The 14,289-nt window shown below is 57.6% G+C and overlaps 1 protein-coding gene across 25 annotated transcripts in view; it reads left to right on the top strand.

The window, feature by feature from the left end:
* Positions 1–14,289, top strand: part of ABLIM2 (actin binding LIM protein family member 2) — a 123,857-nt gene that overhangs the window by 50,602 nt on the left and 58,966 nt on the right. For all 25 annotated transcript variants that reach the window (XR_013993907.1, XR_013993908.1, XR_013993909.1 and 22 more), the window contains exons 5-6: positions 343–469; positions 2,784–2,877. Coding sequence is in view for 13 of the 25 variants with exons in the window: in XM_081058127.1 (XP_080914253.1) it covers positions 343–469; positions 2,784–2,877 (221 nt within the window). In the remaining 12 variants the exon portion in view is untranslated. The remainder of the gene's footprint in view (positions 1–342; positions 470–2,783; positions 2,878–14,289) is intronic.

The raw sequence follows: 14,289 nt of genomic DNA, 5'->3' as shown, positions 1-14,289 counted from the left end.
TCAGGACAGCCAGAGCATGGACAGTTTGGGAGCCCCCAGGACACAGCTGCTGCTCAGGCCCAGACTCACCTCTTAGAAGCGCGGGCGTGCGTCTCCCCAGCTCCCAGCCTAGGCTGCGGGCAGTTGGTGCTCAGCACCTGCAGGAATGAACCTCCCGGTTCGTTTTTTACACGTTCGCAGCGGCCGTTGTGTAACGGTCCTTCAGACGCATGCAGCTGGATGGTGCCCTGTGGCTGCCCTGGGCCCACTCTGACGGCTTTAGTCGTGTCTGCACACCCAGCGGCCTAGGCCCCGTCTGCTCTTGGCCCGCAGTTGATGTCTGTGCTCTCATCTTTCTTCCAGGTTGTGGGGGCTGCGGCACAGAAATCAAAAACGGCCAGTCCCTGGTGGCTTTGGACAAACACTGGCATTTGGGCTGTTTTAAGTGCAAGACCTGCGGGAAACAGCTGAACGCGGAATACATCAGCAAGTGAGTGGGGGGAGGGCGCAACTGGGGGCACCCCTCCTGTGTCCTGTGTGCGTGGCAGCCGTCTGCCTTTCTCATCCCGCTGGTAGGCAAGGAGCCTGTGGGACCTGGCACGTTTGTCCCCCAGCCAAGTGCCCTCTCCCACCAGCCTGCTTCCCTAATATAGTCTACAGAGAGACTCCATTTCGTTTGGTTGATTGAAACAGATGTTAGCACGCCCATCTTTGACTTTGTAAGACGCTTCCCCACGTGCACCCCTGGGTGTCACCCTCCCCATGGAATTTGCCTTCTTGGTGGCACCTGGGTCTCCTGCAAAATGCAAAGTGGAAGTCAGCTGATGCCAGCAACAGAGCGAGGGAAAGAAGGGCTGGCAAGTCTCAGTTTTCACAGATGTGACAAGTCAGCCCCACGCTCAGGCTTCTGCAGTGTGGGCCGTCTGGCAGCTCCCTCTGGCTGATGCAGTGATGACCCGTTCGCGTGGGGAGGGAGTAGCTGGTCTGCAGAGGGCATGCATTTTGATCCTGCAGCGCAGGGAGCTGAGACGGGCGAGCCCCAGACAGCGCAGGGCAGGGAAGAGGGAAGGTGCAACAGGCTCCTTCCTCGACTTAGGGGCACGTCGGGCAGCTTTTCTCCAACACTGTCCTAGTTCTTGGTGCTCTGAGGGAACAGAACCGTCACCAGAACTGACGGGTTAGAAAAAGTCCTCTGATAAGACTGAACGGAATGAAACACACACGCAGTTGAGCACACGCGTGTGCATGTGCATGCGAATGCCTGTCACGCTGGGGGAAGATGAGTCAGGCCCCTGGATGGCCCACATCGGCTATCCGGGTGCCCTTGTACTGTGATTCTGCAGGAAGGGTATTGTTTCTTGCATGTGACTCTATAATTCTGTCCGAATAAAAGGTTTTCCATGGAAGTCCCCCATCCAGATGAGCCTGTGTCCAGGCTGGGTCAGGCTGGGTGCGTCTCTGGCCACTCGGTCCAGGAGGCGCTGCCTGTCGTAGCCAAGGAGGGGGCGGGTGCCTCAGACAAGGGCGAGTGCCACCAGCAGCCTGGTGGACAGACGCCCCGAATAGAAGAAATGCCCAGCTCCCAGGCTGCTGCAGCCCCGCTCACATGAGTGGCAGGCAGCTCGCCCACACTGTGCTAGTTACTAAGCAGCCTCCAGACTGTCCCAGAAGTGACAAGGAGGGCGCGTTGGTGTTGCCATGGAGACGTTATCTTTGAAGCGCCTGGGTCTGCTGCCTGTACAGCTCTTTGTGGGGAATAGCAGGGGCCCTGAGGTTCTAAGGGCCGGTGTATAGCTTCCTCTCCTGTGAAGTGAGGGCCTCACCGCAGGGACTTGTCGCCCCACAGCAGGCCCTTCCCTCCTGCAGGCATCCCTGGGACCCGGGGGAGGTTGGCCTTCTGATGACAATGGCAGTCGCTTCTAAATGAGCTCCCGGCACAGGGCGGACGCTGTACCAGGCCTCGGGCTGGTACTCTCTTCTGTCAGTGGCCCTGCACACTGGCTCCTGTCCTCGCAGCTCAGTCAGTGGGGACTTGGCGTTTAAGCGACTGGCCCCAAGCTGCCCAGATACTCAGGAGCAGCGCCAGAGTATGGCATCTCATTTGTCACCAAGTCCCCAGTGCCACCGCCAGCACCTGGACGGAGCAGGCTCGCTGTAAACACGCCTGCAGAGTGGGCACTTCACCACGTGGCTCTCCTGCCTCTGCCCGCACAGCCAGACCCTCTGTCCCCCCACGTGTCCCCAGGAACAGGATTTTTCGGCCACAGCCAGGGCCCGCCACATCTGCTGCCTGGCATCGTGGCCTCCATCAGACCTGGTCCCTGACGTGGGCACCTCTGGCACACACCCCTTAGGACTCGCATTTTTCTAGGGAGCCCAGAAGGAGCAGGAAGCCAGCTGAGGAGTAGGCCATTTCCCACCCCAGATGTGGAACGTGGGGCAGAACAAACCGGAAGGAAGAGCCTTGTCTGTGGAAATGGCATTTATTTCTCAGACGCGGCTTTAATTCCCTCGGCCCAGCCTCTGGCCTCTCACCCTCCCACTGGGCAGGTGCCCCGCCCCCGTGCACCGTGTCTCCCCCCGTGAAACTGGACAATGTCCATGGTGTCTCTGGAGGGGCCGGTGTGATGATGGAGGAGGCCGTGCTGAAGCCTGGAAGCGCCCAGCAAATGCGGCCCGAGAGCGGCCTGTGGTTTGGAGTGGGAGGAAGTGGCCATGTCCCCTTTGTGGCCGTCCCCCTCGTTGGCAAAGGTTGTCGGATCTTGGGGGTGACCTCGCCATCCTGACTGTCTGGCTCCTTGCAGGGATGGGCTGCCCTACTGTGAAGCCGACTACCATGCCAAGTTCGGCATCCGCTGTGACGGCTGCGAGAAGTACATCACGGGGCACGTGCTGGAGGTAAGCGGGCCAGCTACAGCCCGGAGAGACACTGCCCTCTCTGAGCTATGCCCTGCTCCAGGTGGGTGCTAGGGCCCCCCTGCCCTCCCACCCCATTAACTGTGAGGATCAAAAGGGACATTGGAATATCTGATGCTCGTGTGCGTTTGTGCAGAATCCCTCCCCAGAGCCTTCATCTCCCCCATCCTCCCAGCTCTGCCAGAGCGCCACCTCCTCCAGGAAGCCTTCCCTGTGACCTTTCTTCTGTGCCCGTCACAAGTTGGAGGAGTCCAAGAGATGGGAAGGACTTGAGATCTTTGGTCCAGCCCTTTCCGTCTAGACAGGGAGCCTGAGCCCAAGAGGCAGGACTGTGTCCTTACAGGAGGCCCAGGGAGGTCACCTGGCTGGCCAGGTCAAACATCATGTATGAGGTGGGATTCTCCTGGGTGCTGACTACCTGGGTGGTAGTTACGTGGGTGGGTGTGTCCCCTGTGAAAACAGCAGGTGTTCTGCGCTTTTCTACATTTGGTGGGAAGATAAATTCCTTAGGATGACCAGGAGTGGTCCCCACCCACCAGCCCTCGGCCCAGCCCAGCCCTCACCCGCTGTGCAGCCCCCTCCCTCCTTGGCTCTCCTCTGGGGCAGGAGGACCACCATCCATGGTCCCTGAGGGAAGGCACAGGTAACTGGAGGGCCTGAGAGGAGGAGGCCCTGACCCAGCAGAGGTCACAGAAGCAGCCCTTGGGGTTGGAGGTAGGAAGAAGGGCTGGGGATGAGGCTGTAGGGCCCCCATCATCTCTGAGGAAGGCCCTTGACCCTGGGTTGCATTTGCATTTTAAAGAGCCTGGAGGTCTGCACTAGGAGACTGGCCAGGAGAGGGTAGGATGGGCCAGGCTCTCCCCGCAAATCTCCAAGGACTCCTGCTCTGACCACAGCTGGAGCAGCCCGTAGGGTTCAGTGGGCGTTAGCGGAATTCCGCATTGCGAGTCGAGTTGCTTTTCTCACAGTTGCACTTGACATCCCAGCAGCAGGGCAGAGTTGGGCGGCCTCAGTGTCACCTTCCTTCCAACTCCTCTCTCACCACCTCAGCTGGGTGGGGGGAAGGGGTGGGCACGTCCATGCCCACATCTGTGCTGCCCAGTGGGACCCCCTCTCCCCGCGCCCACCCTGTCCTCTGCCCACATCCCCACAGTGGGAAGGGTGGGATGCTCCGGTGGAGCTTCTGCCCTGCTCTGCCGAGCCTCTGACGATGGATTGTGATTCTACGCTCACCTCGTTGACATGGAGAGTTTGCAAAGCTCAGAGAAGGGGGAATCGCTGATAACGCAGTCCTAGTTAGGCGAACTTTTTGGCTGGTTTCCTTTCAGGGTTTTTGTTTCCTCTCTCCACGTAATCAGTCACAGCTGATATCAAACCATTTGTACAATATTGTATCCTGATTTTTTTTCAATACACATTTCCTATTTAACAGATTCCCATGTTTTTGTTTTCTGTATTATGGGTCTTTTTTTTTCATTAGATCATGATTCACATACCGCACATTCACCCACTTAAGGTGTAATTCAGGGGCCATTGGTATCGTCATAGAGCTGTACCACCACCTCCACAGGCCGTTTTAGCACTTCCGTCAGCCCTCAAGAACCCTCCACCCTTAGCTGTTACTCCCCACACCCGAGCCCGTGGCCACCACCTGTCTACTTCCTGTCGGCGGAGGTCCCTGCTCTGGACATTTCGCAGGAGTGGGGTCATACAGCACGTGGTCCTGCGTGCCTGGCTCCTTTCACACAGCACAATGTTTTCAAAGCTTGTCCGTGCGTGAGCATGGGCCAGCATGTGTCATATTTCGTCATAGGACTATATCAGAATTTATTAAGCTGATCCTTGTTGTTGGACGTGGCACTGCTTTCCACTTTTTCCTATAAACAACACTGAGATAGACATCTTGTTTCATTGCATGTCTAATTTTCCTTCAGATTAATTCCCAGAATTATAGAAGCTAAGTCAACCACCATGAACGTTTAAAGGGTTCTTGATGCTTGTAAATTGCTTTCGGAGAGATTATCCTAATTTACGTTTACCCACAGAATATCATACTCCCCACCTCCCACTGGGAGTGTAATCTTTATGAAGCCCTGAGCCAATCTGACAGCTCGCTTTAATTTGCCTGTCTTCCATCCCTGGTGAGGCTGGGTCTTTTCTGTCATGTTTAGCCGATCATAGTTCGTGTATTTTGGTTATATTTCATGAACTTTGCCGGTTTACCCATTGGGGTCTCCACACTTGTCTGTTGGATTTGTGCGAGCGATCACACCATGAGATTGTTGACATTTTGTCTTGTAACTATTTTCCTGGGTTGCGATGATACCTGATACTTATAGTCACATCCTCTGAACGTGGACAAATGACGATCCTGTCCCTGTCCCCGTACCCCACAGTGACATCTCACCTGGCCCCTCCTCTCCTGGTGCCCCCCTCGCCTGCCCTCATCTCTGCTCACCCAGCCCAGCTGCACACCCAGCAACAGCACCAGTGCCTCTGGGAATGGGGAGCAGGGCGCCTGCGCGTCTGCCCAGGGTGCAAACCCTGTACCTTTCCTTCCCTCTAATCTGTTCCAGACCTTGCACTCTCCCCGGCTGCTCCCTCCTCTGTGACCATGACCTTGTCTTCCAGTTGACAGAGAGAGGGGTCCAGAGGTCACTCAGCACTGTCCTCCTTGACTCACTGTCTGTGAAGCCCCCATGTCTACCCCTCTCCTGCCCTTTCTGCTAAAGGTGCTGCCCCTCCTCCCCCACATCCCCACTTGTGCTCAGGTCCCTGCCCACCCCACAGCCCCCACCTTCTCCAGGTCCTGACCCTGCCATCTCCTTTCCTCCCTTGGACTCACATCTCCTCTCTCAAAAAACATCCTCCCTGGTGGCTTTTGAAACAGCTCAAGTCTCCCCTGTTTAGAAAAACAAAAAACAAAACAGCACAGCCTGACAGGAAGTCCCTGCATCTGACTTCAGCCTCTGTCCTCCCTCCACAGCCACTGGCCTCTGGCCTCTGCCTGGCAGCCACCAGCCTCTCCCCCAGCGCTCGGCCTGCTCTCAGATCAGACCTGCCTCCAGGGTCGGAACCCGGGAGCCCCTGCAGCCCTCTCCCTGGCTCCTCCCCGCGCCCTCCCTGCCTTGGGGCCTGTGCCTGGGCTCCTGCAGGGCCTGCCTCTCTCTTCCCTGAAGCCCCTGGGTACTTGGCTGACTCACGTTTGTCCTGACTCACATTCCTCCTGAGAAGGGCAAGTGGCTCTAAAGCTGGACCAGTCAACACCAAATTTGGGAAGGACCCCCCCACGCCCCCAACCCGCACATGCCTATGGTCGTGCCCACCCCCAGGGAACCAGTGGAACCAGCTGGTGCCATGCACCTGGCACCTGGCATCTGGCTGTGCTGGGCCGCTGGCTAGCCAGGCTTGAACCCAGGCTGCCAGGCTCCGGCACCCCCAGCCCCGCCCCCTGGCCTCTCCTCGTCCGCAGACATGGTTCATGCTTCTGTCTTAGCATCATGCCACGTGGTGGTCCCTGGCTGCCCACAGAGGCTCAGGTGGGCTGAGCTGCTGGGGCCTCAGGTGCGTGACCCCGCCTGGGCCGCTTCCTGCACCCTGGGAGGGGCCACACCTGACCAAACCCTGCTGCCGGCCCTGCTTCTCCAGGCCCTGGACTCAAGGGACATGTCTGTGAAGGGTCCCCAGCTCAGTGCTGGCCCTCTGGCAAGGGATGGTGGGGAGTGGGATGGGGACTGTCATGCGGCAGGCCATGGGCCTCCCCTTGGGGGTCTGGAATGCAGGGGGACCCCCACTGCTGTGGAAGCGCCTCTGCTATTTGACGCCGGAACACATGCTGCCCTGGGGGTGGGTGCCTGGGCGCGGCCCCCCGGCGCTTCTGGTGTATCAGAAAGGGCCCTCTTGGTGGCGAGGAGCAGGAGAAAAACAGGTCTGGCTTTTTCCTCCTCTGCAGTGGAGGATGCAGGGCCTCCGGGGGAAGATTAATGCTTTTGTTTTCGCCTCTGCCGGGAGCTCAGGGCTGACTGAGTCTGCGGGCGGGTGGCGGGCTCTGCAAAGCTCTGAGCGTCCTCCTTGCTGAGGCGGCAGCTGCGGGCGGGCAGGGGAGAGGAGCCCGCTCTGCAGAAGGGGAGCAGCCCCTGCGCAGCCGGAGCCTGGCCCAGAGTGTGTCGGCACCCGGCTGGGCGGGCACTGAGCTCTTGGGGGTCAGCAGGTGGCAGCCTCTGCAAAGAAGGGAAAGGATCCAGAGCTGGCCAAAGGGCGAGGGTGGCCAGCCTCACGGCACACTGCCGGTTCCCGCCGGCCTGTCCCGGGAGCGGGCGCTGGACAGAGGCCGATCGGACTGGGCTCTGGTGCCAGGACCCCGTGCAGGTAGGAAGCCTGGCGGGGCTGGTGGGGAGTGGCGCCCTGCTGGGCTGCAGGTGGGCGGGCTTGCAGTGAGCAGGAACACATCGGCCAGGTGTCAGACCTCCCACATACCTGTCAACCCCCCCCAGCACCCTGTTTTGCCCCCAAGGTGCTTGGTGTCGCTCAGAACTTTCCTCTCTGTGGAGCATGAGTGGGAGAGCAGCCCCGGTCCCTTCCCGCCACCCACAGAAGCCCTCAATCTGTGCCGCGTCTGGCCTGTGTGTGGCGGGCGGAGTGCCATCTTAACGCTGGGCGCCAGCAGTGCCCGCCCATGAAATGTGCATCGGACGTGGCAGAGGGGCTCTTCCCCCCCTTCCTCAGTCTTTCCTAAATATGTAGTATTCTCTACTGCGTGTTTCCCGCAGCCTGCATGTCTCAGGGTGTCTCTTGATGAGCACAGGTGGGTAGGGTGTGGGTGGAGGTGGGTGGCTGGGGCAGCCCTGTGGCAGTGGGGCCCCGGGGGATGGAGTCGCCCCAGGAGAGAGCTGGGAGGTGGTGGGGAATTGCCAGGGCACAGAAGTGTACCCAGACCCACTAGACCAGCGTTTGCTAAGGGGAGGAGGTGCTGCGTGGGGGTGTCCCTGGCTGAGTCCTCACTCTGTCACCCCACACACTCACCTCCCCTACTCGGTTCTCTATTTTGTTCTCAGTGGTTTTAGCTCTAAGGCTTCCCTGCACAGGTGGAGGAGGTGAGGTTGGGACAGGGGGTGCTGCTTGCACCCTGGCTGCTGAGTCCCACCTGCCTCCTGCAGCCTGGCTGTCCCCATGGTAACAAGGAGGCCTGGGTCCCTCTGAGACTACTAATTCCTCCCTTCCTTCCTCCCTTCCTTCCTTTCTTCCTCCCTTCCTCTTTCCTCCCCTTTCTTCCTTCTTCCCTTCCTCCCTTCCTCCCTTCTTTCCTTCCTCCTTTCCTTCCTTCCTTCCGTTCCTTCCTTCCTCCCTCTTTTCCTCCCTTCTGCCCTCCTTTCCTCCTTCCACCCTTCCTACCTTCCTTTCTTCCTTCCTCCCTCTGTCCACCACTCACCTTACCCTTTCTGAACACTAATGGTGTCCCATCCTGGGCTGGGGCTGGATTCACGGAGATGGTGGTTACAGGCCCCGCTGCCTGGCCTGGAGGAGAAGACCAGGTGGGAGAGGCGGCCACAGGTGCACCCCAGCCCTGGGTCAGGCGTCCAGCTAAACATTTCTCCATGCCCAGTAAACCATCTCCTGAGACTCTGGGATGCTGGTTTATTTGCTTCATTTTTGTCCTTTTGGCACTTTCCATTTACCCTCACAAGCAGGTGTGGCTTTTATCAGTGGGAGAAAATAACCCAAATGTTCCAAACAAATGAAAGCATTTCCTCAGGACAGAGGTCAAGTCAGCTTCCCCAGGCCCAACTTCTTTCTCTGTTTTGAAAACTTAATTAATGTGTTTATTTAAAGAGTACACTCAGGAGGAATCCTTGTTTATCATCTAATAAACCAAAAAATCATGCATAATGAATGCAGTCACCCAGACGACTGTTAGCATTTAGAAGTCATCCTTGTAGACTCAGGGCACACACACACACACCGGCCACACACACACACACACACACACACACACCGGCCACACACACACACACACACACACACACACCGGCCACACACACACACACACACACCGACCACACACACACACACACACACCGGCCACACACACACACACACACACACACACACCGGCCACACACACACCAGACACACACACACACCAGCCACACACACACACCGACCACACACGCACACCAGCCACACACACACACACACACTGACCACACACACACACACACACACACACACACCGGCCACACACACACACACACACACACACACACCGGCCACACACACACACACACACACACACACACCGGCCACACACACACACACACACACCGACCACACACACACACACACACACCGGCCACACACACACACACACACACACACACACCGGCCACACACACACCAGACACACACACACACCAGCCACACACACACACCGACCACACACGCACACCAGCCACACACACACACACACACTGACCACACACACACACACACCGGCCACACACACACACACACACACACACACACCGGCCACACACACACACCGACCACACACGCACACCAGCCACACACACACACACACACTGACCACACACACACACACACCGGCCACACACACATACACACCAACCACACACACACACTGACCACACACACACACACACACCGGCCACACACACACACACACCGGCCACACACACACACACACCGGCCACACACACACCAGACACACACACACACCAGCCACACACACACACACACACTGACCACACACACACACACACACACCGACCACACACACACCGACCACACACGCACACCAGCCACACACACACACACACTGACCACACACACACACACACACCAGCCACACAGACACACACACCAGCCACACACACACACACACTGACCACACACACACACACACCGACCACACACACACACCGACCACACACGCACACCAGCCACACACACACACACACACTGACCACACACACACACACACACTGACCACACACACACCGACCACACACGCACACCAGCCACACACACACACACACACTGACCACACACACACACACACACCGACCACACACGCACACCAGCCACACACACACACACACTGACCACACACACACACACACACCAGCCACACAGACACACACACCAGCCACACACACACACACACTGACCACACACACACACACACACCGACCACACACGCACACCAGCCACACACACACACACACTGACCACACACACACACACACACCAGCCACACAGACACACACACCAGCCACACACACACACACACTGACCACACACACACACACACCGACCACACACACACACCGACCACACACGCACACCAGCCACACACACACACACACACTGACCACACACACACACACACACTGACCACACACACACCGACCACACACGCACACCAGCCACACACACACACACACACTGACCACACACACACACACACACCGACCACACACGCACACCAGCCACACACACACACACACTGACCACACACACACACACACACCAGCCACACAGACACACACACCAGCCACACACACACACACACTGACCACACACACACACACACCGACCACACACACACACCGACCACACACGCACACCAGCCACACACACACACACACACTGACCACACACACACACACACACACCGACCACACACACACCGACCACACACGCACACCAGCCACACACACACACACACACTGACCACACACACACACACACACACCGACCACACACGCACACCAGCCACACACACACACACACTGACCACACACACACACACACACACCAGCCACACAGACACACACACCAGCCACACACACACACACACTGACCACACACACACACACACCGACCACACACACACACCGACCACACACGCACACCAGCCACACACACACACACACACTGACCACACACACACACACACACACACCGACCACACACACACCGACCACACACGCACACCAGCCACACACACACACACACACTGACCACACACACACACACACACCGACCACACACGCACACCAGCCACACACACACACACACTGACCACACACACACACACACACACCAGCCACACAGACACACACACCAGCCACACACACACACACACTGACCACACACACACACACACACACACACCAGCCACACAGACACACACACCAGCCACATACACACACACCGACCACACACACACACACACACACACCAGCCACACAGACACACACACCAGCCACATACACACACACCGACCACACACACACACACACACACACCAGCCACACAGACACACACACCAGCCACACACACACACACACTGACCACACACACACACACACCGACCACACACACACACCGACCACACACGCACACCAGCCACACACACACACACACACTGACCACACACACACACACACACACACCGACCACACACACACCGACCACACACGCACACCAGCCACACACACACACACACACTGACCACACACACACACACACACCGACCACACACGCACACCAGCCACACACACACACACACTGACCACACACACACACACACACACCAGCCACACAGACACACACACCAGCCACACACACACACACACTGACCACACACACACACACACACACACACCAGCCACACAGACACACACACCAGCCACATACACACACACCGACCACACACACACACACACACACACCAGCCACACAGACACACACACCAGCCACATACACACACACCGGCCACACACACACACCGACCACACACGCACACCAGCCACACACACACACACACACTGACCACACACACACACACACACCGACCACACACACACACCGACCACACACGCACACCAGCCACACACACACACACACTGACCACACACACACACACACACACCGACCACACACACACCGACCACACACGCACACCAGCCACACACACACACACACACTGACCACACACACACACACACACCGACCACACACACACCGACCACACACGCACACCAGCCACACACACACACACACACACTGACCACACACACACACACACACCAGCCACATACACACACACCGGCCACACACACACACACACACAGCCATACACACACACACCGACCACACACGCACACACACACACACTGCCCACACACACATACACACTGACCACACACACATCGACCACACACACACAAACCAGCCACACACACACACACACACACACACACCGGCTACACACACACACCAGCCACACACACACACCAGCCACACACACACACCAGCCACACACACACACTGACCACACACACACACACACACCGGCCACACACACACACTAGCCACACACACACACACACACACACCAGCCACACACACACACCGACCACACACACACACCAGCCACACACACACACACGCACACACACACCGACCACACACACACACACACACACACACTGGCCACACACACACCAGACACACACACACACCAGCCACACACACACACTGACCACACACACACACACACACACACACACACCGGCCACACACACATACACACCAACCACACACACACACTGACCACACACACACACACACACACCGGCCACACACACACACACACCGGCCACACACACACACACACTGGCCACACACACACCAGACACACACACACACCAGCCACACACACACACACACACCGAACACACACACACACACACACACCGACCACACACGCACATACTAACTTGCCTGTTGCCTAATAGCACGTCCTTATCCTCAAATATTGGGCTCTGACATTGGCGGGTGTTTCCTGGTCAGCTGGGCCCAGAGCGCAGGCCGAGCAGACATCTGTGCAGGGCCCCTTAGAGCCTCGATATGCTGGCGTCCCAAACCTCCTTGGTCCGAGCCCCCTGTGGTCCCCTAGGACCCGTGATGAACGGCTGCGGGCACTGTTTCTCATTCCAAATGTCTTTATGGGCGTCACCTCCACATTCGGCTCTGCTCTGGGGCCTGGGGACAGCAGAGAAGAAGGGGACGGCATTCAGTTTTCCTGAAGCCCACACCCTAATGGGAGCTAAGTGGTGAGACAGAGCGAGCAGTGAGCCATGCTACCCTGCAGCAGAGACCCCGAGCAAGAGTGAGCGTGTCCCAAGGCCAAGGAGGCCTGGTGGACACGTGGAGTCAGCGGAGGGAAAGGGGCAGGAGTGTGGTCAGGGGCTCTGGGGAGGGGCTGTGGACCACGCAGGGCTTGGCCGGCGAGGAGATGGGTCTTCTTTTCAGGGTCACGTAGGCCACGGACTGGTTTAGGAAGGAGAAGGGGTGCCGCCTTATGGGGTGCAAGGCGCCTCACAGCCCAGGGCCTCTCCCTTTGTGCTTCCTACAGCCCCATGAGGAAGAGGTCGCTAGTCCTCTGCAGGGCTGCAGGGAGGGAGTTTCTGGAGCCCGCCCCCGCCCTGCATGTCCCTGGCGGCGGGACCTGCTGAGCCCCCCACTCTGGCCTGTTGGGGAATAATGTGTGCTCTGTGCCACTGGAGGCTGTGTTCCTGCCTTCCTAGTTAGTCTCGCTCTGTCATCATTACAGATGACAGTCACTTGTCACAAGTGACTGGGCCACCTGCCTGGGGGGGGTTTGGTGGGGCTGCACTAATGACACCCCCTGATGCTGAAGTGTCCTAGAGGCCCTTCTCGGACAGTAATTGGGAGGAAACGCCCTGAAAGAGCTGGGAGTCCAGCAGTGGTCACGGTGGCTGCAATGAGGGGACTGGAGTGGCTGGTGATTGACAGAGGAGTGAGGATACGTGTCGTTTTGCCTCCAGAAGCCCATGTTCATTTGCTCGGGCTGCTGTAACAAATACTATAGACTGTGTTCTGTTAACAACAGTCATTTTCTCACGATTCTGGAGGCTGGAAGCCCATGATCAGAGTTCCGGCCGTTCGGTTTCTGGTGAGGGCTTGCTTCCTGCCTTGTAGATGACTGCCCTCTCCCCGTGCCCTCACATGGCAGAAAGAGGGCACGGTGTCTCCTAAGGACTGTAATATCCTTATAAGACATCACAGGGCCTCATAGGTCGGGATGCCATTCTTTTTCATGGCTGAGTAATACTCCAACGGATGGAGGGACCACATTTTGTTTATCTGCTCATCCCCGGATAGACATTTGGGTTGTCTCCACCTTTTAGAGACAGAATCATGCTGCTACAAACCTTCCTCTAGACGTTTCGTGTGGATCCATGTTTTCATTTCTCCCGTTCTGTTCTCTTCGTTTTTCTTATATACCTAGGAAATGGAATTGCTGGGTCCTGTGGCAATTCTGGACTTTTGGAGGCACTGACA

This window comes from Rhinolophus hipposideros (genome assembly GCF_964194185.1).
Source record: "Rhinolophus hipposideros genome assembly, chromosome: 1".
Classification (NCBI taxonomy): domain Eukaryota; kingdom Metazoa; phylum Chordata; class Mammalia; order Chiroptera; family Rhinolophidae; genus Rhinolophus; species Rhinolophus hipposideros.
The sequence above is the reverse complement of the archived record's forward strand: the minus strand, read 5'-3'. Positions and strand labels throughout refer to the sequence as shown.